The sequence below is a fragment of the Acomys minous genome, assembly GCF_964271855.1.
Source record: "Acomys minous genome assembly, chromosome: 9".
NCBI lineage: Eukaryota > Metazoa > Chordata > Mammalia > Rodentia > Muridae > Acomys > Acomys minous.
Genome location: NC_140490.1, coordinates 2867823 through 2892484, shown reverse-complemented (window position 1 = coordinate 2892484; position 24662 = coordinate 2867823). Strand labels below are relative to the sequence as shown.

The following is a 24662-nucleotide window of genomic DNA, read 5'->3' as shown; positions in this document are numbered from 1 at the left end:
AAGATCTGGGTCCCGAACCCACAAAATGGTTCACAACTACCTCTAACTCCAGTTTCAGGGCCTTATGTGGCTTCTTGTGAGTTCCTCTGGCACCAGGCACACACTTGGTGCACATACATATACGCAGGCAAGACATATGCGTACTACACAACAAGTAGGAATAAAAAAAAAAACCACAGCCTTTGAAACTCCAGAGCCAGGAGATCCGACGCCCTGTACTGGCCTCTGTGGGCACTTGCATTCCTGTGGTATACACTCACACAGACGCACATGCATGCGCGTAAATAAAAATAAATTGCTTGGGAAAGAAAAAGGCTGTGTCTGGACAGTTGGGAGAGCGCTTGCCTAGCATTCAGGAAACCCTGGATTCGATTTCCACACAGTATATATTGAATGTGCGGTGCACGCCTGCAATTCCACTAGGCAGAAGGGAAGCCGGGGTGTGGTGGTGCACGTCTTTAATCCCAGCACTCGGGAGGCAGAGGCAGGTGGATTGTTGTGTGTTCAAGGCCGGCCTGGTCTACAAAGCGAGTCCAGGACAGCCAAGGCTTCACAGAGAGACCCTGTCTTGAAAAACCAAAAAAAAAAAAAAACCCAAACAAACAAAGTTCAAGCGCTCAGGTACGTTGGGAGTCGTAGTGAGTGGAAAGCCAGCCTGGACTCAAAAAAAAGAAAAAAATCTTGTCATTTCCTCTTCCTTTTGAGTTTATTACGGAGCCTTTGTCAGTTCTAGGAAAGCAGGGACTTAACATTGAGGCCATTCCGTAGCTGCGTCCTGCATTGCCCACTGTGGCCTGCAGGGGACAGTGTGGACGGAGTCCTCCTTCAACATCTCCTAGGCTTCCTGCCGCTCTAGGTGACTCAGGAGGCCGACTCGGGCTCCCGGAGCGAGAGGCGGGCCGACCGGAAAGGGCGTGGTCACGCAGGCCCCGCCCCCGGCCGCCTCTGCGCCCTCGCCCCGCCCCCTCCCCCGCCCGGGCTGCCATGGCCATTCCCGGCATCCCCTATGAGCGACGGCTTCTCATCATGGCGGACCCTAGAGATAAGGCGCTTCAGGACTACCGCAAGAAGCTGCTGGAGCACAAGGAGATTGACGGCCGTCTGAAGGAGCGTGAGTGAGCCTCTCCCTACTCTCTCGCGCCGGGACCCGCCTCGCTCCCTGACGGAGCGGAGGCTTCGCCCGAGCCCGACGACGGAGCGCCCGGCCGGGGAAGGCCCGAGTGCAGGGGAAGAGGCGCTTTGTCATCCCTCCCGGAGCTGGGGTGCAGCCCCGCGGCGGACAGGGCCCGCTCCCCGCCCGGCGGCAGGGAGAGCCCCGCGGGTCTGAGGCGGCGCAGGAGGGGAGGGCGAGGGGAGTGACGAGCAGGTGTGCTGGGGACACCGAGCCAGGTGCAAGCGAGGCAGGGACCCGGGGGGGTGGGCGCGGGAGGACGGGGGGCCCCCTTGGTGGCTGCAGTGACCTTCCTCGCCTTTCCCTCGGGCGCCCCGAGCCTTTGCGTTTTAAAAAGCCAGCGTAGTTTAAGCTGAATTGCGTTGGTTGACTTTATTTAGTATTGGCAACCAGCGAGCGAGCCCGGCGATCTACTGTAGCTGGGAAAGGTCCGAGTCACGGATTATCATTCAGTTTTGTAGCAGATCCTTAGGGTGGCAGGATGTCGCTATCTGTTAAGAATGTAACTTTGAAAAATGCCTGCACAAGTATGTATTTCCTACCAAGAAAATGGAAATAATGCCATTCTCTCTGTTACATTTCTTTTAAAAACATGTCTCCTGTTATTCATTACAAACCTCAGACCCTTTTTGTGGTTTGATACAGTGGACGTGCAACCTACATAAAATGAAAGAGGCATAAGTAAAACTTCTAACGCCAGTTACTGTTTAATTTAAAATATTGACATTTTATTTCAGTAAGGGAACAATTGAAAGAACTTACCAAGCAGTATGAAAAGTCTGAAAATGATCTAAAGGCACTACAAAGCGTTGGGCAGGTAGGTGGTAAAGTTTGAAAGTAATTTGCCCCCTCCCCTTTTTTAAATCTGTTGGCAAAAGGTAATACAGCTTTTTTCTTTCTTAGATTGTGGGTGAAGTGCTTAAACAGTTAACAGAAGAAAAATGTAAGTGGATTAATTTACTACTTAGTTAAAAACAAAAAAGCCCCAGTTCCTTCCCAACTTTTGAAACGCCTATTTTATTTTGATTTTTGAGACCAGGTACCACTATGTAGCTCTGGATGCAGCTCCCTGCATAGAGCAGGCTGGCCTGGCACTCGTGAGAGATATTCCTGCTTTTGCTTTCCAGCGCCAGGATTTAAGGCGTGTGCCATGATGGAAGGCTGTTTTAGTTCTTATTACATTTATTTGTGTGTTAGTGCGTGTGCATTTTCTACAGCATACATGTGGAGATCAAAGGACAACTCGTGGGAGTTGGCTTTCTCCTTCCGCCATGGCATAGGGCCCAGCGATTGGCCTCAGTTAGGCTGATGGGCTTGGTTATTCGTGCCTTTATTTGATGAGCTATTGGGATGGCCCTGAAGTGCCTATTAGTCAGGTGACACTTGTGCGAGGAGTTGGTATTTTTACGTAAGCTAAATTTATTGGAGGCCAGAAATAAAATTATGCTCACCAAAGATAAAGATCTATTTGTTTTCTAACTTGTTCTTTTACTCTTCTAGTCATTGTTAAAGCAACAAATGGACCAAGATATGTCGTGGGCTGTCGTCGGCAGGTAATGCTTCTTCTAATGGAGAAAAGCACTTACGTTACTGAATTCTTGAGGTAGGCAGGTCAGGCATTGTGCCCATAACTCCCAAGAGTTTGGTCAGACACAGTAAATGATTTGCAAAGCCTGGATTCCAGTCATAGACTTAGCTGCTGGAATTTCTTAGTCCCTACTCTTTCACATTGTGTTAGTCAGGTATTTGTTTTTAGGAATCAAATCATTTTAGAACTTTCTTAAAAAGTGTTTTAGTATGATGCCTTTCTTTTTTATTTATTTATTTATTTTAAACAAACATTCATTTATTATGTATACAGTGTTCTGCCTGCCTGTAGGCATGCTGGCCAGAAGAGGGTACCAGATCTCACTGTAGATGGCTGTGAACCACCATGTGGTTGCTGGGAATTGAACTCAGGACCTTTGGAAGAGCAGGCAGCGCTCTTAACCTCTGAGCCATCTCTCCAGCCCAGTATGATGTCTTTCTTAAAGAGGGTGAAAGTGTTAGGCTATCAGTTTCCTTCATTTTACATTTAAACATTCAAAAATGTTACAGTAGCTAGTTTTATAGGAAGTCATTTAGACCAGAATGGGCAAATTGAAGTACCCTTGAATTTCATTTTGCAGACAATAGAAAATGTCAGCAAGTAGCTTCAAGTGATTGAGTAGCGTCTGTAATCTACACGCCCCTTCTGTGCTTTAGGAAGTGTCATACGCGTTCGCTGAAGGACATTTCTGAGTGCTTATCAGACTGAGTTTAAGCTTTCGTTGTCAGTTTTATTTTATGCAACTGGATCTTGCTTTGTACCCCATAGTGGGCTTAAGCTAACAACACTGGTGCGTCAGCCTCCCGAGTGCCAACAACAGGATACACCATCATGCCAAGTTCAGGTTTTAAAACATTGATACAGCATGACTCTAGAATAGTATTTAACATCGAGACTAAATCTAATCTTAGGATTTGAGCATATAACTATATTTTTCTAATCAAATATTACAAGCCTAGGAGCTGGGGAGGTGGCTCAGCAGTTAAAAGCATGAACTGCCTTCCCAAAGAACCTGGGTTTGATTTCTAGTGCCCACAGAGAGGCTCACAACCATCTGTAACTGCGTCCTAAGGACTCTGGTGTCGTCTTCTGGTCTCTACAGGCACTAGGCATGCACATGGGAACACAGCATACATGCAAACAAAACACCCATATAAATAAATGAAAATGTAGAAAGTATTATAGGCCTAGGGTTGGGGATGGAGCTCAGGAGCAGAAGGCGTGACAAGCATGCGGGAGGCCTGGGTTCAGTCTCTAGTAGTGGGAATGTATCTTTGTTTTTGTTTTTTGTTTTTTGTTTTTTGTTTTTTTGGTTTTTCGAGACAGGGTTTCTCTGTGTAGCCTTGGCTGTCCTGGACTCACCTGTAGACCAGGCTGGCCTCGAGCTTACAGTGATCCGCCTGTCTTTGCCTCCCGAGTGCTGGGATTAAAGGCGTGCGCCACCACGCCCTGCTCGGAAATGTATCTTTGTTAGGTCCTAGTCAGCTTTTTGCATCCCTTTCAAGGCCCTGTGCATGTCAAGGTTTGGCATTACTAAGATATTGTATTGAAATGGCTTCCTATTGATTTGTCTCTTCAAATACTTTGCTTATAAAGGTTATTTTTTAATACTTAATTCATTAAATTTAGTGTTTTGCCTATTTTCACTTTGCATTGTGTGTGTGTGTGCGAGTGCACGCTATAAAAGTGGTACGTGCATGTGATTGTGTGGCGCACCAATGGGAAGGCCAAAGCAGGACATCTCTCTACGTGTTGCTGCTTGAGACAGGGTCTCATGGAGAAGTCTTGGCTAGACAGGCCGGCCAGTGATCTTGGGATCTGCCAATCTCCACCTACCAGTGCCGACTAACGGGCACCAGTAGCCATGCCTGGCTTTTGACAGAAGTGAGAAGTATTCACTAAGGAATTTTTCCCCCTGTAAATGTTCTGGTACTAGTTCCAAAAATAAGTTTATACTATAGATTTTGAGTCAGAGTAATGAATAACATTTTATTAAGTAATGAGCCTTTGGAATAAAATTTCACAGTTCATCCCTTCTTCAAAATCATGGCCAATTCAATGGATAAAGGTGTTTGCCACCAAGCCTAACTCTGAATTTGATTTCAGGAGTGCATGGCAATGGTAAGAGAAAACCAACTCCCGAAAGTTGTCCTGTGACTATATACCTACACTATTGTGTGCACACATACACACACACACACACGTGCATGCAAAAAAGTTTAAAAATCTAAAAAGACAATTATTACCACCTCAGGCTTTACTTATCTTACTTCATTGTGAGGCGGTACAAAGGACACCCTTTAAGGGTCACAGAGAAATAACTTTTAGGTTACTACTTACATTAGCCCTTCTGTTGACAGGGAGTTTACAATGTGATATTTATGTCTTTTATGATATATAAAAATGTGTTTTTGGATTCTGAATGTTAAGCTCTTGTTAAAGTAGTGTTTTCCTTTTTAAATGTTTGTGTTAACATCTTTTACTTTATAAATCCAGCTTGATAAAAGTAAGCTGAAGCCAGGAACCAGAGTTGCTTTGGATATGACCACACTAACCATCATGAGGTGAGTTTCTTACTGTTTAGCTTAGATTTCATTTTCACAGAGGGAAGGTTCTCTAATACATGATTTGTAGAGTTATCAAAGATTTTACTACTTCTTACACTTATTTATTTCTTACTGTTTTCAGAAGGTTTGTGTATGTGCTTGCATAATCTGCAAGCTGAGAGGAAATAAATCTTTTGAAAGAAAAGTACCTGGTCTTTTCATTCTAGGTATTTACCAAGAGAGGTGGACCCATTGGTCTACAACATGTCTCACGAGGACCCTGGAAACGTTTCTTACTCTGAAATTGGAGGGCTGTCAGAACAGATTCGGGAGCTAAGAGAGGTAGGTGCTGGTGTCTTTGATCTCAGACTACTGCACTATTGCTTTTAGGCTGTCTAAAGAGAAAATCAGGGTGTAAAATTGCAGGGGTTTTTTTTTGTTTGTTTGTTTCTGTTTCTTGCTTTTGGGTGTTTTGTTTTTGTTTTGTTTGTTTGTTTGTTTTGGTTTAAAAGTGCTCTTGGATATTATATGTGTGAAACAGGAATTACTGGCCCTTGTTATTTTGTAGATGTTTAGTGTTAGGAAAATCCCTTTTTTGTGGCAGAAAAGAAGATGGCTGAGGAACCTGAGGAAAAATTGATGTAGTCTAATGCCCTTCCATTTACAGTCTCAGCTGTCTTCGGTGTCTTTAGGTCAGAGCGTGTTGGGCAACGTGCTGTGTGGTTCTCCTATAAACCTAGTGATGGTGACATCTCAGTACGATAGAAACTGTTGTTACCTTGTCCTTAAATGTTTTTAATTTTTTAAAACTAGTTGCTCTTTGGGAAAATACTGCCTATAGAAATGACTTAAAGTTTTTAAGCTTTTAAGTGGTGAATCAGATTAGGATTGCCTCGGCTCCTGACCCAAGAGGTTACACCATCTTTCTGATCTGTTTTTCTGGGGCAAGCCTAAGTATTTAGAAATGAGTGAGAAGAGCTGGGAGTAGTTCTTGGATGAGCAGTTCATAGTGGTTCATAATTCTTAAATCTCAGCATCAAACCTTTTGAAACCGTTATTAAAATATAGACTCCTTAGGCTTATAAGGTGGCTTAGCCAGAAAAAGTGCTTGCCACACAAGCCTGGAAAGCTGAGTGTGATCCCCGGACACATGTAAAGCAGGAAAGCACCACTGAGTCCATAAAGTTGTCTTCTGATGCCCACACATGTGCTGTGTAACATGTGCCTCCCCCATCACACACAAGTGCGTGAGCGCTTGCACATGCATGGGCATGGGGCACACAGCACATAGGGACACACACTCGTGCACAAAATTACAACACATTGAAATCCTGTGAAGGAAACAGGTGTCTGAGTGGCTTGGAGATTGGGGTAGGGCCGTATGTGAGGAAGCCTGGCCTGGTTATGAAATGAAAGCATACACTGATGTTCAAGTGAGTGAGAGCAACAGCAGGCAAAGAAATGTCTTCATGAGATTTGCATCCCGTCTGCCAAGGAGCTGGGTTCACTCAAACACACTTCTTGTCCTCAGATATTTTAGAATGGTGGGGTTTTACTTTCTTCCACTTTAGCTTGACCTAATCATGCTTTGTGGCATAGCTGTCACGTAAACACTATCTCAGGTGGTTGTACTGTAAATAACTTAGCTAGGCAGGTCCCCTTCCTCTTCTTCTTCCTACTTTTCTCTCTTCCTATAGCTCAGGCCTTAAGTTCACTGCGTATCTGAACTTCTGATCCTGCTGCTCCACCTCCCTGGTGCTGCAGGTTGTAGGCGCTCACTACTACACGCGTGTGCAGCGCTGGAGATAGAGCCAGGGGCTCGGCATGTTAGGCGAGCGCTCACTACTACACGCGTGTGCAGCGCTGGAGATAGAGCCAGGGGCTCGGCATGTTAGGCGAGCGCTCACTACTACACGCGTGTGCAGCGCTGGAGATAGAGCCAGGGCCTCGGCATGTTAGGCGAGCACTCACTGAGAATGTGTCTAACCCTTCTTGTTTCTTTTCTGAGAATTAAAGTAGAAAATAAAAAGAAGTAGTTTTTGTTTAAGGCTATGACATAGTGCTAACAGAGGAAATTTTATATCTTTTTCCCCACCAAGAAGGGGTTTCTTTGTGTAACAGAGCCCTGGCTGTCCTGGACTCTCTTTGTAGACCAGGCTAGAACTCACAGCGATCTTCCTGCCTCTGTCTGGGATTAAAGGCGTGCACCACGACACCCGGCTAGACTATTAATTTTTATTGAGGTAAAATGTACACCTGATAAATGCACAGATTTATTTATTACATACACAGTGTTCTGCCTCCATATACACCTGTACATCAGAAGAGGGCACCAGATCTCATTATAGATGGTTGTGAGCCACCATGTGGTTGCTGGAATTGAACTCGAACCCTGGAAGAACAGACAGTGCTCTTAACCGCTGAGCCATCTCTCTAGCCCCTGTAATACATTTTTACAAAATTTAGGGGTGTGTGTGTGTGTATGTGTGTGTTGTGTGTGTGTATGTATGTGCATGTGTGCACACAAATATATAGCTTGCTAAAAACAACTACTAACTTTTAATTTTTAGTTTTAAGAGATCTCCATCTAAAATAAAACCAATAATATTTAAATTGTTTTGTGCAGCATGGAAATACAGTTTTCTCATAGATCATAACATGGTATTAGACTTTAAATATTTTAAAATATAATAAGGGGCTGGAGAGAAGGCTCAGAGGTTAAGAGCACTGACTGCTCTTCCAAAGGTCCTGAGTTCAATTCCCAGCAACCACCTGGTGGCTCATAGCTATCTATAATGAGATCTGATACCTTCTTCTGGCAGGCAGGCTGGATGTTGTATACATAATAAATGAATAAATATTTTACATATATATATTAAAATTTTTTTACTATTTAAGAAACATGCAATTTCTCTTCCAGGTAATAGAATTACCTCTTACAAATCCAGAATTATTCCAGCGTGTAGGAATAATACCTCCAAAAGGCTGTTTGCTGTATGGACCACCAGGTTGGTATCAAATTATCTCTGTCCCTTTAGTAAAGGAGTAGATGGAGGAATTAAAAGGTAGAAAGATAGGAATTTAATGTAGGCAATTCCAGTCTCCACTCCGTTGAGAGCAAGACTGAGGTACGGGTTGAAAGTGCTGGTCCCTGCGGCATGCGGAGCCCTCTGCCTTGCCCCAGGCCACGTACGTCTGTAGGCCGTACCCTTTAAATTGCAGTTCATAGAAATGGGTGTCCAAGATATTCTGGAGCTTCAGGGTCAGAACTACTGTCATCAAACTAATATATTATTTAGCTCTTTCCTTGTGTTGACATCTACGATGGTACAAAGGCATTGTGGGTAATGCCAGTGGTCACTGTTGTTGATTACCACACACTTGCGGTGGCGGCAAAAATGCCAGTTTCACTTGGTGAAAGGGCAAATAGGGCTAATTTTATTAAAATTTTATTCCTAAGGATGTTTTGTGTGATGAAATGGGAAAAATACATAAAGTACATCTGTAGGATTACATGCTGACAGATACAGTGTATTTAGGAAAAGTATTCATTTAGTTATAGGGTGCCATCGGAGCGAGAGGCTTTACACGGAATGGTTTTTACTTGAAAGGACAGTTGACTGCTTGTTACTGGTGGATTAGCTGGTTGGTTATTCAGAATAGCAATTGATTAGCCTACATTTTTTCCTAGAATGAGTAAAGTAAGTGGTACAAACTGTTGGTAGTCATAAGGTAGGAGATACCAGGTGAAATTAAAATATTTAAAAACAGTTTATTTTTGTGAAGATGTGTGTCTTAGTTACGGTTTCTATTGCTGTGGTTAAAACACATGACCATAAACGACTCAGAGAAGAAAGGGTGTCTTTCAGCTTATTTTAGGTTCCATGGCCGAGGGAAGTCAAGGGAGGAACTCAGACAGAGCAGGAACCTGGAGCCGGGAGCTGATGCAGGGGCTGTGGAGGATGCTGCTTACTGGCTGCTCCTCATGGCTGACTTAACTCACTTTCTTTACATCCTCCCCCGTCAGTCACTAGTTAGGAAAACGTGCGGCTTGCCCACGGCCTGGGCTGCTGGGGCATTTTGTCAGTTGAGGCTCCCTGTTCTCAAATGATTCTAGCCTGTGTCAAGTTGACATTAAACCAGCCGCTCCAGTGGGTGTTTTGCCTACGTGTATGTTTACGCAGCACAAGCCTTCCTAGTGCCCATAGCGGCTGGCAGAGTGTGTAAGATGCCTGAAAGTAGAGTTACAGACGGTCATGAGGCCTCTAAGGGCTGCGCCCTAGACACAGCGAACTTGACAACTTTAGTGTGTTAATTCTAGAGGATTTTTCTGATGAGATAGCGATATCAGTAGATGATTTTGAACATTATATAATGGAAAATGTCAGTATTTGAGGAATTGGCATTAATCACAGAATTCAGCAGTTAAGAGCACTAGCTCCTCTTCCAGGGCTCATGAGTTCAAGTGTAAGCGTGCGCATGGTGGCTCACAGCCATGCATAGCTATGGCACAGGGATCCAGCACCCTCTTCTGGTGTGCAGATGTGTTTGCAGACAAAACACCTGTATGCATAAAATACACAAATAAATTAAAAGAAAGATCTATTCAGTGTGTATTGCTCATTGTAAGAATAACTTTTACTTATTTCTAAAGTTCTGTATTCACTAAGCTTAAAATTACAGATGAGATACTGTTTTACACCTATTAGAGTGGCTGTGACCAAGAAAGGACTGAGTGAATGTAATTAACATCAGGTGTTGGCAAAGATGGAGAAAATAGAATCTGCATTGCAGATAGGAATGTAAACTGATGTAGTATTTTAGAAAACAGGATGGGGTACTTCAGAAAAATTAAAAATACAAGTACTGTGTACCCTAGCAAGTGCGTGCGTGTGTTTGTGTGTGTGTGTTTGTGTGTGTGTGTGTGTGTGTCTGTGTCTGTGTCTGTGTGTGTGCGTGCGCACGCATGCGTGCGTGAGTGTGAGTACAGGGCAGCTAAAATCAGTGCGTTGAGACACTTGCACCCCATGTTCACTGTAGTGCTATTCACAGTTGCCAAGACAAGAAAAGCTTAACATCCATCAGCTTATGAGAGGGTAAAGAAAACGTGGCCTGTGTACACGGTGGAGTGTGGTTTAGTCTTCAAGAGGTAGCTTGTGTAATTTGTGTCAACATGGATGAATCTTGAAGTGAAACTAAGTGAAGTGAGCAGGCATGGAAAGACAGATAAATACCACACGATCTCACCAGTGTGGAGGAGTTTTGAAGTTGAACTTACAGAGAATGGTTTGTTTTAAGAGGGGTTGAAGGAAGAGGAATGGGTGGAATTCACAGAAAAAAAAAAGCTATTGTTATTAGTAATCCCAAACCTATAAAAAGAGTGGACTTTGTTTTCACCACAAAGTAATAAATGTGTGAGTTGATAGATATGTTAATTAGCTTCCTTTACTCATTCTACATGTTTGCAGCTATTTATCAGTTAAAATCAGAAGGGATGTTTCCAAGTTAAAGTTTTAATATTGCAGGTAAGTTACTTTAGAATTTTAAATGGAAATTCTATTTAAAATTTAGCTTCAGCTTTAGAAAATTCACTACCAATAGGATTATGTTGTTGTTTTATGTGTTTGTGAGTATCTGTGTGTGTGAGTGCCATATGTGGTGGGGCCATGAGGCCAGAAGAGCAGGGAACATTCTAAACCCTGAGCCTTGCCCCAGCCCCAAGTCATGTCGGAAGGCTTTAAAAAATGTTCTGCTTTTTAAAAAAAAAAAAAGTGTTCTGCTTTTAACCCAGCCTTGTGTCAAACTCTAGGCACCGGGAAAACACTCTTGGCACGAGCTGTTGCCAGCCAGCTGGACTGCAACTTCCTGAAGGTAAGAAGACTATTTCTTTTCTGATGCTTTAGATGACATTTATTTGAATTGGCTAACTTACATTACTGTTTTTCTTCTAACCAGGTCGTATCTAGTTCTATTGTAGACAAGTACATTGGTGAAAGTGCTCGTTTGATTAGAGAAATGTTTAACTATGCCAGAGACCACCAGCCGTGCATCATTTTCATGGATGAAATAGATGCTATTGGTAAGAATAACACCTTTTACATTTTAATTCAAATGTTTTCTGTGTTGGAAGAAGTTGTTTAGAAGCTGAAAGACCCTCCTGCCTGAGCAGCAGGTGTGACTTGTATGCAGTAGGTGTCACCGTGAGTGGCATCTCAGGGGGCCTCCTGCCTGATGACACTTTCCAGAGGCTAGAGCATTAACAAAATCAAAAGTACTCCAAAATCATTTCTAACTTAGTGTAGTTCTTCCTATTTAATTTTTACTTTGCATTTTAAACCCCAGCTACTATTACATTCTGTTTTATTAAACGATGAGCACAGAACAAAAGAATAATGTATGTATTTCTAAATTTATTACTTTAGGTGGGCGTCGGTTTTCTGAAGGTACATCAGCTGACAGAGAGATTCAGAGAACTTTAATGGAGGTAATATTTGGTAAAGATGATTTATAAAGAAATACTTACTAATGAAAAACTGAACATATTTGAATGTGAAAGTATATATAGCAGTTTAGATGAAGAATGCAACATGAAATTTGAAATGTTGCCAGAAATGAGCATGTCCTGTGTTCCTAGTAAGAAAAATTACAAAAAAAGAAAAAAAAGAAAAGAAAAATTACTAGTGTGTAGTTTGGGAAGGTGGCTCAGTGGGTAAGAATGACTGCTTTGCACGTATGCTGGCCTGAAATAAAGTCCCCAGCACTCATATGAACACTGACTTGGTAGCTGTACACCGGTAACGCCAGCATGAGGAGAGTGCTAGAGACAGGAGCTGCGTAGACGAGCTCACTGCCGGAGCAGCTTCAGGCTCAGCAGGGACTCCATTTCCAGAGAATGAGGCAGAGAGGCAGAGCAGCACAGCAGAGTCCTCCATGTGGCCTCCAAAGGACCCAGATACACACTACATCTACACACACACACAGAGAGGAAGAACAGGAGACACGTGCACACTACATCTGCACACACACACAGAGAGGAAGAACAGGAGACACGTGCACACTACATCTGCACACACATACACACAGAGGAAGAACAGGAGACATGTGCACACTACATCTGCACACACACAGAGAGGAAGAACAGGAGACACGTGCACACTACATCTGCACACACACACAGAGAGGAAGAACAGGAGACACGTGCACACTACATCTGCACACACATACACACAGAGGAAGAACAGGAGACATGTGCACACTACATCTGCACACACATACACACAGAGGAAGAACAGGAGACATGTGCACACTACATCTGCACACACATACACAGAGAGGAAGAACAGGAGACACGTGCACACTACATCTACACACACACACAGAGAGGAAGAACAGGAGACACGTGCACACTACATCTGCACACACACACAGGAAGAACAGGAGACACGTGCACACTACATCTGCACACACATACACACAGAGGAAGAACAGGAGACATGTGCACACTACATCTGTGCACACACACAGAGAGGAAGAACAGGAGACACGTGCACACTACATCTGCACACACATACACAGAGAGGAAGAACAGGAGACATGTGCACACTACATCTGTGCACACACACAGAGAGGAAGAACAGGAGACACGTGCACACTACATCTGCACACACATACACAGAGAGGAAGAACAGGAGACACGTGCACACTACATCTGCACACACACAGAGAGAGGAAGAACAGGAGACATGTGCACACTACATCTGTGCACATACACAGAGAGGAAGAACAGGAGACATGTGCACACTACATCTGCACACACACACAGAGAGGAAGAACAGGAGACACGTGCACACTACATCTGCACACACACACACACAGAGGAAGAACAGGAGACATGTGCACACTACATCTGCACACACACACACAGAGAGGAAGAACAGGAGACATGTGCACACTACATCTGCACACACACACAGAGAGGAAGAACAGGAGACATGTGCACACTACATCTGCACACACACACAGAGGAAGAACAGGAGACACGTGCACACTACATCTGCACACACACACACAGAGGAAGAACAGGAGACATGTGCACACTACGTCTGCACACACACACAGGAAGAACAGGAGACATGTGCACACTACATCTGCACACACACAGAGAGAGGAAGAACAGGAGACATGTGCACACTACATCTGCACACACACACAGAGGAAGAACAGGAGACATGTGCACACTACATCTGCACACACACACAGGAAGAACAGGAGACATGTGCACACTACATCTGCACACACACACAGAGGAAGAACAGGAGACACGTGCACACTACATCTGCACACACACACAGAGGAAGAACAGGAGACACGTGCACACTACATCTGCACACACACAGAGGAAGAACAGGAGACATGTGCACACTACATCTGCACACACACAGAGGAAGAACAGGAGACATGTGCACACTACATCTGCACACACATACAGAGAGGAAGAACAGGAGACACGTGCACACTACATCTGCACACACACAGAGGAAGAACAGGAGACATGTGCACACTACATCTGCACACACACACACACAGAGGAAGAACAGGAGACACGTGCACACTACATCTGCACACACACACAGAGGAAGAACAGGAGACACGTGCACACTACATCTGCACACACACATACAGAGAGGAAGAACAGGAGACACGTGCACACTACATCTGCACACACACAGAGGAAGAACAGGAGACATGTGCACACTACATCTGCACACACACACACACACAGAGGAAGAACAGGAGACACGTGCACACTACATCTGCACACACACACACAGAGGAAGAACAGGAGACACGTGCACACTACATCTGCACACACATACACAGAGAGGAAGAACAGGAGACATGTGCACACTACATCTGCACACACACACAGAGGAAGAACAGGAGACATGTGCACACTACATCTGCACACACACACAGGAAGAACAGGAGACATGTGCACACTACATCTGCACACACACAGAGAGAGGAAGAACAGGAGACACGTGCACACTACATCTGCACACACACAGAGGAAGAACAGGAGACATGTGCACACTACATCTGCACACACACACACACAGAGAGGAAGAACAGGAGACACGTGCACACTACATCTGCACACACACAGAGAGGAAGAACAGGAGACACATGCACACTACATCTGCACACACACACAGAGGAAGAACAGGAGACATGTGCACACTACATCTGCACACACACACAGAGGAAGAACAGGAGACATGTGCACACTACATCTGCACACAGAGAGGAAGAACAGGAGACACGTGCACACTACATCTGTACACACACAGAGAGGAAGAACAGGAGACACGTGCACACTACATCTGCACACACACAGGGAGAACAGGGAAAGGTTGGTCAGTGCATCCCAAGAGGATCGGAAGAAGCAGCTGTGCTGTTTGGTATTAGGGTGTGTCTATAAAAATCATGTAATATACATGTTTCTGCCTCACTAGTGCTAGGATTAAAGGCGTGTGCCACTACCACCCAGCTAATTATAATTATTTTTATTGTAGTATTTGAAAGTCCCTTTTTGCAAATTATACACACCTTCCCAGAAGATGAACAGTTTTGTTTTGTATCTTTAGATAGCTGTCTTCTGTGTGGCCCTGAGTAGCTTGGAGCTTCTATGTAGACCAATCTGACCATGCACTTAGAAACTTAAAATATAAAGTCTTGGGGCTGGAGTGATAGCTCAGCAGTTAAGAGCACTGGCTGCTCTTCTGGAGGGCCTGGGTTTAATTCCCAGCACCCACATTGCAGCTTATACCTGTTTGTAACTCCTTCCAGGGCTTGTGATTCCCTTGCAAAGACACACATGCAGGCAAAACACCAACGAACATTAAAAAGAAAGCTGGGTGTGGTGGTGCACATCTTTAATCCTAGCATTCAGGAGGTAGAGGCAGGCCGAGCTCTTAAATCTAGGCTAGCCTGGTCTACGAAGAGTTTCAGGACAGAAAAATCCTACCTTGAAAACAAAACAAAGCCAGGCAGTGGTAGCACACGCACATCTTCAACCCCAGCACTTGGGAGACAGAGGCAGGTGGATCTCTATGAGTTCGAGGCCAGCCTGGTCTACAGAGTGAGTTCCAAGACAGCCAAGGCTACACAGAGAAACCCTATCTCGAAAAACAAAACAAAAAAACCCCAAAACCCAAGTCTGAGAAGCTGGGTGCCTGGGGTCACAGTGCCACTGGTAGAGCTCTTGGCTGGTGTGATGGAGCTCTTGGTTCAGGTCACATCAGCCAGCGTAGATGGGCTGTGGCTGTAACCCAGCACTCCGCAGGGCCTCAAGCTTACCCTAGCTACATAGTACATTTGCTGCTGGCTCAGGGTACACGAGAGCCTGTCGCAAAACAAAACAAAACTATAAGGGTATTTTGGAGCAACACAATTACTAGTATATTTATAGAGTTGAATAGTTGATAATGTCGTTAGCTAGCAGACATCTCTTAGCTTGGTATCTTTTATTTTACTATTTCATTCATTTTGTGTGCATGCACAGATTTGGTAAATCTGTCTCTAATCCTTTATTTAGTTACTAAATCAAATGGATGGATTTGATACTCTGCATAGAGTTAAAATGATCATGGCTACAAACAGACCAGATACATTGGATCCTGCTTTGCTGCGTCCAGGAAGATTAGATAGAAAAATACGTGAGTTACTTTCTTTGCTCTGTGTTTCTCTGTCTGTACTAATTTTTATTTCTTACCCAACCTCCTTCCACCATATTAAACTGACAACTGGAGTACAAAATAATTTTTTGTTATTTTCAGATATTGATTTACCAAATGAACAAGCAAGATTAGATATATTGAAAATCCACGCAGGTCCTATTACAAAGCATGGTGAAATAGGTAAGAAAGAGTGTTTTATTTATATATGCGTCTGGTAAATAAAGTATAGCACTATGGGACATTACCCTTGGCTTGCTGAACTTAGTTTTACATTTAATAAATATGTTGGTTTTAATTGAGTAAATACTTGCTGAGCATACAGTGAGTGCTTGGGGGTAGAAGTCCTAAAGACGATAGAGCAGTGGATGAAACAATCTCTGGCCGTTAGAAAATTTTCATTATTGTCAGGAAAAACAGATGAAGTAAGTGACATATATTGCACATCAGAATGTTATGAATGGTGTGCAGAAAAGTCAAGTAAAAGACAGGAGGCGGGAGGGGTCGGGAACAGCATTAGCAATGTGTAGGTTTGAAGTGGGGAGATGAGTAGCACAGTGAGGGCTTTAGAAAGAAAGCTCTGTATGTCACACATATATGTATGTACATGCGAGTTTACATGTGTGGCTGTGGGGGGGGCATGTCCACCTGACTGCAGGTAGTTGGAGACGTAGGCCCCTGCAAGGCCATGTGTGCTCTTGGCTGTTATGCCAGCGCTCCAGTCCCCTGTTGAAGCCGTGGCTTCATGGATGAAAGAACTAGCCACGGGTCCTGGAGGACGGCCCTGAGCAGACGGTGCCTAGCACCTTCCAGGAGCAAGAAGTGGCCAGGGCTGGAGACTGAGGACCAGTGCTTAGTAGCAGGAGTCTTAGGAGTGGTGGTGGTGACAGACTGTGGAGGCTGTGGGGTAGTAGATTTGACAATAGTTTTTCTTTTAGACTTAATGATGCTAACCTCAAGGATTATTTTATTATTTTTAAAGGTTGTATAGCTGCTAAAGTATTGTGTTTAAAAATGACCCCTCAGTTCCCCACCTCTGCAACTGGTACATATTTAAGTTAATCTGGAAGTTGGATTTCGTTTTCTGCTTTCAGTATTCTTGGCCAGTTTTGTTCCATCTGTAATGTCTGCTGCCTGCTCCATGTTTAAAAAGCAGATACCCTTTAGGTATGCACTTTAGCCTAGGAATACTTCACATCATGGCTCCTGATGGGACAAACTGGAGAGACACAAAGAAACTAGAGGTTTGACTGGGAGGTTTTTTCAGTAATTCAGAAAAAGGATGGTGGTGATGTAAGGGTGACCCTCCCAGATTTGTTAAGCTTTAATTAAAGCCCTTTAAAATAGTGAGACTTGGAAGTCAAACGAGATGGCACAGGCCTGTGAGGCCCACACATGGAGACAGGAGGATTACAAGTTCCAGATCATCCTTAGCTACATAGTGTTTCCGAGACCAGCCATGGCTCCATGAGACCATACATCAGTCAGTTACTTTATCAGGGAACCACATGGTGAGAGTCTGCATGTGCTGTATGGAAGTGAGATGTCCGGACAGTACAATGTACATGATACAGACTGGGAAGAAGCCAGGAGGATTCAGGCTTGGCGGCTAGTGAGGTGGTTCAGTGGTAAGATGCATCTGAGCCTGATCCCAGCCCCGAATGGTGGGGAGAGAGCAGCTGCTGCAGCTTCTTCTGTGGCCGCCACGTGTAGCCTTGGCATGCACACTCACACTAACAGACACACATGACAAGTGAATAAGCAAATAAAAATATCAGAGGGAAAAACAGCAGCTGCGCTGTCCTATATGATAATTTAAGACATCTTTTTCTTTATCAAGTCCTTGCAATAGACTGGGCCTCCAGGTCTGGGTATGTGCAGGTCCTGTGATTGTGGAGTGCTGGCAGTGTCGGCTTTCCTAAACCTTTTTCATTGTGATTATGAGGAGAGGCATGGGGTTCGGTGGATTCCTCTTCTTTAATAGTTGTTTTATTGTTTGTGCACTCCCGTCCTTGTGTACGTACGCTCCGTGCGTGCCAGTGCTCTTGGAGGTCAGAAGACGGGATCGGAGCTCCAGGAACTGGAGTAACAGGGTTGTGAGCTGCCCTGTGGGTGCTGGGCTACTGAACCCAGGTCCTCTGCAAGAGCAGTCAGTGCTCTCAGCCACCTCTCCAGCCGTGAGATGCTTTTTTCTTTTTCTTTTTCCTTTTTTTTTCTTTTATTTTTTTCTTTTTTTGAATGGAGTTCTGCGAAGGAAAGGATAACTGGAGATTTAGCTGGGTGTGAATTGGAGATGAGTGTTTGGCGGAGCTTCTGTTTCCTCCCCACCTCCTTCCTTCCTCTCTTAGGACAGGGTTTCCTGCGGCTGATTTGGCTGAGAATGTGCTGTGCAGTTGAGGGTGACCAGGGGCTCCTGACCCTCTTGCCTTTACTTCCCAAGGTGTCCCCGTAACTGGCTTGTGCGGTGCTAGTGACCACCCTTGGGGCTTTGTGCGTGCTCGGAAGACCTCCTCCTCCTCCGCATCTGCAGCCTAGAGTTTTCTTTAAGATGAGCAGGTTTTCCACCCTTTACTAAAATGCTGCTGGGAAAGAGCTACCAGGGTGTCTTGGGAGGGAGTTGACTGTGAGTGTGCTTTTCACTGACGAGCACCAAGGAAGAGCATGTTGAATATGCTGCTCAGATAGGCTGGGGACCTGTGGAGTCTTCTGAATGCTTTTATCTTCTCAGAGAAATAACATGCAAACTCAGAGTGAAGATGGTAAGTATTGTTACAAATCAGAAGGCAGAGGAAAAAATATAAACCAGTTACATCTGTGGTCTGGAGAGGTGGCTCAGCAGTTAAGAGCCCTGGCTGCTTTTCCAGAGAGAGGTCCTGGGTTCATTTCCCAGCAGCCACATGCAGCTCACCACCAGCTGTGACTGAGTCCGAAGGGATCCCATACTCTGTTTTAGCCTCAGGGCACTGCATGCACATGGTGTACATACAAAGATGCAGGCAAAACACCCAGATAAATAAAAATATAAGTTTAGCTGGTGCATGCCTTTAATCCCAAGACTCAGGAATCTGAGAATATGGAATTCCATGAATTCAAGGCTAGCCTGGTCTACAGAGTGAATTTCAGGACAGCCACACAGAGAAACCCTTCTTGAAAAACCAGGGGGCACATGAACTTTGGTGCTCCATATTTGACCACCTCCCCTTGGTGGGGAGGCCTGGTGGCACTCAAAGAAAGAATAAGCAGGCTACCAAGATGAGACTTAATAGCCTATGACCATATAGTGGGGGAGGAGGTCCCCCTCAGTCATAGACCTAGGGTGAAAGTGGGAGGGAGGGAGGAATGGGAGGATACAAGTGATGGGATAACAACTGAGTTGTAATCTGAATAAATTAATTAAATTATTTTTAAAAATTACATTCATTAAAGTGAAATAATGAATGGAAATAAACTAATATTTCCAGAAAAAGAAAAAGAGAGAAAAACAAAACCCAGGGGGCAGGGGGCAGGCAATTTTAAATCTTGATGACATTTTCTTTTACTAAAAATTCAAAAATCAGTCTCCTTGATTCCAGTTTACTTTGCAGCATTTTTTAGTTGTTGATACTGTAAAATAGTAGCAAGGGTGATGCTAATCAAATACAAAATGAACTAGTCTATTTAAATTTTCTGTGTGGGCAAAAATCATTATTGAGTCATTATTATCATCATCATCATCATCATCATCATCATCATCATATTGTTAATTTCTGGTTTGTTTTTTTCTATACAGATTATGAAGCAATTGTAAAGCTTTCAGATGGTTTCAATGGCGCAGACCTGAGAAATGTCTGCACTGAAGCAGGTGAGAGTGCAAAGCCTTTACCATCCATAGCAATGCTCTAAGTTTACAAGTGCAGCTGCACCTTGTCAAGATTTCAGTGTTTGCTTTTGTTCTTGAGAGTTGATTTCAAGAAGTAGAAACAGCACAAGGAAAAAAGTGCCACTGTGGTAGTTGACTTTGATTCCTTATAAGGGCCCTTAGGGAAACCTGCAGAGTGCCTTTGACAATTGAGGGCTAACGGTGAGCGCCCAGAGCATCTATTTACCAGCATTCCTCCCGCAGTGGACAGAGCTGGCCCATGGGGTGTTACCTGCTAAGCACTTCCTGGTGCCCACAAGCATGGTGTGGGAAACCTGCTTGCAGGACTGTGTGACACACTCTGTCTGGAACTAAAGTGGACTGGTTCTGTGAGTGTTTGAAAGATTTAATTTAAAAGTCCTGGAATTTGTTTAAAATGGAAAGTTTAAGCCGGGCATGGTGGTGCACGCCTTTAATCCCAGCACTTGGGAGGCAGAGGCAGGCGGATCTCTGTGAGTTCAAGGCCAGCCTGGTCTACAAAGTGAGTCCAGGACAGCCAAGACTACACAGAGAGACCCTATCTCAAACAACAACAACAAAAAGTTTAAATACAACTCTAGATTTTGTTTGTTTTTCCAGACGTTTATCTGTGTATGTAGCCTTGGCTGTCCAGGACTCCCTTTGTAGGCCAGGCTGGCCTTGAACTCACAGAAATCTGCCTCTGCCCAATTCTGGATTTTTTGATACTAGTTTTATTTTTGGTAACAAGTGTCTTTGAAACACTACTTAGCTAAAGTCATTAAGTTTTCATTTTCCATTCAGATTTTTTTTTAAGATTTATTTATTATGTATACAATGTTCTGCCTGTATTTGTGCCCACCTGCCAGAAGAAGGCACCAAATCGCGCTATAGATGGTTGTGAGGCACCATGTGGTTGCTGGGAATTGAACTCAGAACCTCTAGAAGAGCAGACAGTGCTCTTAACCTCTGAGCCATCTCTCCAGCCCCCTCATTTTCCATTTAGAATATTTAAACCCAAGACATGTCTCCAGTAGTCCTTGTAGTAACCATTTCCAATTTTATTTAATAAGTCAGCTAACACATGACTTGACGTATCTAGGGTAACTTATCTCATTCCCAAGTCTGTGTCAGTACACTGTTCCCAAGGATGGCTTTGGTGAAAACTGGAGTTAAAAGCAGCACTGGGAGTTTAAAAGCTGATGCTACCAAATTTTGATAGATACTTTGTTCTCTCACACTGGAAATCTTTTTTAACTGATTGATGGAAATTGCACATTAATGGGACCCTTATATTTTTATACTTGTATATATTGTAAGACACCTAAATCAGATTAAGTTTACCCATCTCCTCAAACATGTAATCACTTCTTCATAGGATCCTTTCTTCTAGCTTTCTGAAGTATTCAGTGTATAGTGATTGTCCCGCCTCTCCCTCCCTGGCAGGTGTGGGGCTGATGGCTGAGGCAGCTGCTGTAGTCTAGGTAGCAACTCCCCCCACAGCTGCAGCTCCAGCCTTAGGCCTTGCTTAGTTACAGGTAGCCATTGCCAACATGACTGGAAGCTGGATGTTCGGTTAGGCTTGCTGGAGATCAAACCCGAGAATTTGCATATGTTAAGCAAAACCCACCGTAGCCCAGGCGTTTGGTTCTTCTGGGGGAATCATTGCATATGCTACTAAAACACTTCTTGATAGTTTGGGGTGTTGGGTTTTTTTTAAATACATTTTTTATTTTATTTATTTTTTAAATATTTATTTATTTATGATGTATACAGTGCTCTGCCAGCATGATAGAAGAGGGCATCAGATCTCATTATAGATGGTTGTGAGCCACCATGTGGTTGCTGGGAATTGAACTCAGGACCTCTGGGAGAGCAGTCAGTGCTCTTAACCTCTGAGCCATCTCTCCAGCCCTTAATACATTTTTAAAAGATTTATTTATTTAATGTATATGAACGCTCTATATGTGTGTTCACCTACATGCCAGAAGAGGGCACCAGATCTCATTATAGATAGTTGCGAGCCACTATGCAGTTGCTGGGAATTGAACTCAGGACCTCTGGAAGAGCAGCTGGTGCTCTTAACCCCTGAGCCACCTCTCCAGCTCCCCGGTGTTTTTAGTTTTATTAAAAACTGACACTGGATACACAGTCCAGATTTAAATATTCAGATAATTGTGTTATCTACTTCGTTTAAAAAATAATGCTCACTGTACTTGTGGTAATAAGTAAAGTAGCGCTACTGTCTCAGAAGTAGTGCATCTACATAGATGTCTTCACATTTACTCCACAGAGTTAGGAGTATTGAGTTTTCTTTCACCGTTTCTTTTGAGATCAGGTTTTGACATGTTGCCCAGGCTGGTCTCAAACTTGCGATCCTCCTGTTTCAGTCTGCCAACTGCTGAGATTATAGGCACGTAGCACTGTTCCCAGCTTGGTTTTCTTATAGACCTGTTTTTCATACACAATAAGCAGAAATTTTGTTTTGTTTCCCACAGGTATGTTTGCAATTCGTGCCGATCATGATTTTGTAGTTCAGGAAGACTTCATGAAGGCAGTCAGAAAAGTGGCTGATTCTAAGAAGCTCGAGTCCAGACTGGACTACAAACCTGTGTAGTCCACTACGAGGCTCCTGGTGGCTGCATGACAGACATTGGCTCAATGTAAAAATAAAGTCAAGGGAAATAATGTATGTATTGGCGGTGATCTCATTAAAGGTGAATAAACATGTATGAGCAACATAATAGTATGTAATTAAGTAATTCCTTTAAAATTGGTACAGAAGAAAGTGTGTTTGTCATGTTGCATTTAATGCAGCAGAATTTACAAAGACAAGGTGAAGCGTTTCATACTTGCTTTGTGAACATTTTGTACAACGTTCAAAATGGTTTGACTAAGTAGAGGAGAGCATTTCTTATGACTTACTTTGTATTTTGTTTTCCTCGTCTTAAAAAAAAATGGAATAAAGTCTGTTTCAGTCGTCCTGTGTACTCCTGTCTTCTATAAGCATTCATCCCAGTCTTTGTGGATCAGGAAGTACATGATTTAAGAGCCTGGACAATTATTCAAAGAGTCCACAAAAATTTCTTGTATGCATTGTAGATGTGTGGGTTGCGGGTACATACGTGCATTTGTGTCTTCCAGGAAAGATTCTTTTAACTACCTCAGTTGGGCTATTTGATAGTGAATTTTAACTCTTTAAAGATTATGACTAGAAATAATGCTTGTAGTTAATTTGGTTTATGTGAAAAAATAATCTCCTTTTGAGATGGTTACTGTCTAGATTCAGGAGAAGTCTGTACCTAGACAAATAATTTTGCATATACATGATTTCCAGAGATGTATTATTTCCTAGGCTCACCAATGGATTCTCTAAATGTCTGCGGGTGGTTACCAGGCCGAGAGTGTCTACTCTAGGGACTGTTGATGTTAGAAATGTTCAAAACATGCTACCTGTACACAGGTTTTTAATTTCATGTGCAATCATAAATTATATAAGGAAATCATCAGTGTCTAAAGATTGAGATTCTACTTAAAGGATTGTTTAAATAAAGTCCTCAAACTTTGGATTTTTAAATACCAAAGAACCAACCATAAATGTTCTGGCTAACTATGTGATTCCTTTTTCCCTTTCTTCCTTTTTGAGTTTTGATTTTTTGAGACAGGGTTTCTCTGTGTGGCCTTGGCTGTCCTGGACTCACTCTAGACCAGGCTGGCCTTGAACTCACAGAGATCCGCCTGCCTCTGCCTCCCGAGCGCTGGGATTAAAGGCGTGTGCCACCACACCTGCCTGGGCTTGCCTTGCCGACCAGGCCTCAGCAGCTGTCTGCCTGCCCCTGCCTCCCTGAGGTGGTGCCACTCACCTTTAATCCCAGCTGCCATCTGATTATTTTTTAGTTAAAAGTTCCTAGCAGGGGGCTCTGTGCCTTTTCTACTTTGTCAGGCGGGATAGTTTAAGTAGCACTAGAAAGTATGGAACACGCAGACTGACCATCGAGTTACTGAGCAATCCTACTTCTGTGTGTTGACCATGCGCTACCTACATGACACGATGAAAAGAATGAGAGGAAATCTTAAATGCCTTGTGAGCCTCCTACCTTATAAAGGATGGGTTTTTAATAACAGGAAGCCCCGAGGCCTCAGGAAGTACAGTGAAAAGCTAGTGTTAGTTACACACCTTGCTGTCAAGCAGTGGTTCCTTCAGTGAGACCGAAGGTCGTTCGGAGGTTGTAGCTGGGCCTGATGGTGTACACCATTAATCCCAGAATTTGGGAGGCAGGATCTCTAGTGAGTTTGAAGACAACCTGATCTACATAGTGAGACCTTGAGAAAAAAAATTATATATACATACTTGGTTTTTCTTTTTCTTTTCTTTTCTTTCTTTCTTTCTTTCTTTCTTTTTTTTTTTTTTTCGTTTTTCGAGACAGGGTTTCTCTGTGTAGCCCTGGCTGTCCTGGACTCACTTTGTAGACCAGGCTGGCCTTGAACTCACAGCGATCCGCCTGCCTCTGCCTCCCGAGTGCTGGGATTAAAGGCGTGCACCACCACGTCCGGCTCATACTTGGTTTTTCAAGTCAGGAATTCTCTGTAGTCCTGGCTGTCCTGGAACTCACTCTGTAGACCAGGCTGGCCTTTGCCTGCCAAGTGCTGGGATTAAACGTGTGCTGGCACCACCACTGCCAGGTGATAGAGTATGTTTTTAACCTTAAAAACTATCACACACAGAGAAAACTATGTTTTATGTTGAAATTTTAACTCAAAGGGA

At 43.7% G+C, this 24662-nt stretch overlaps 1 protein-coding gene across 1 annotated transcript; it reads left to right on the top strand.

Annotated features, from left to right (window-relative positions):
- The first annotated feature begins 960 nt into the window (after positions 1 to 960).
- On the top strand, positions 961 to 22877 carry PSMC6 (proteasome 26S subunit, ATPase 6). Its single transcript, XM_084794002.1, has 14 exons — positions 961 to 1111; positions 1909 to 1988; positions 2075 to 2114; positions 2672 to 2724; positions 5256 to 5323; positions 5533 to 5647; positions 8226 to 8313; positions 11115 to 11176; positions 11261 to 11384; positions 11728 to 11789; positions 15903 to 16023; positions 16144 to 16224; positions 19811 to 19882; positions 22396 to 22877. The coding sequence occupies exons 1-14, from the start codon at positions 985 to 987 to the stop codon at positions 22512 to 22514; spliced, it is 1212 nt and encodes a 403-aa protein (XP_084650128.1). The 5' UTR covers positions 961 to 984; the 3' UTR covers positions 22515 to 22877.
- Positions 22878 to 24662: the final 1785 nt, after the last annotated feature.

Excerpts from the sequence above, each read along its gene's own strand:
- PSMC6 (XM_084794002.1), top strand. The coding sequence starts at position 985 with ATGGCCATTCCCGGCATCCCCTATGAGCGACGGCTTCTCATCATGGCG. Across the intron at positions 2,725-5,255 it reads TCGTGGGCTGTCGTCGGCAG|CTTGATAAAAGTAAGCTGAA; the intron begins GTAATGCTTCTT and ends TTATAAATCCAG. Across the intron at positions 11,385-11,727 it reads GGATGAAATAGATGCTATTG|GTGGGCGTCGGTTTTCTGAA; the intron begins GTAAGAATAACA and ends TTATTACTTTAG.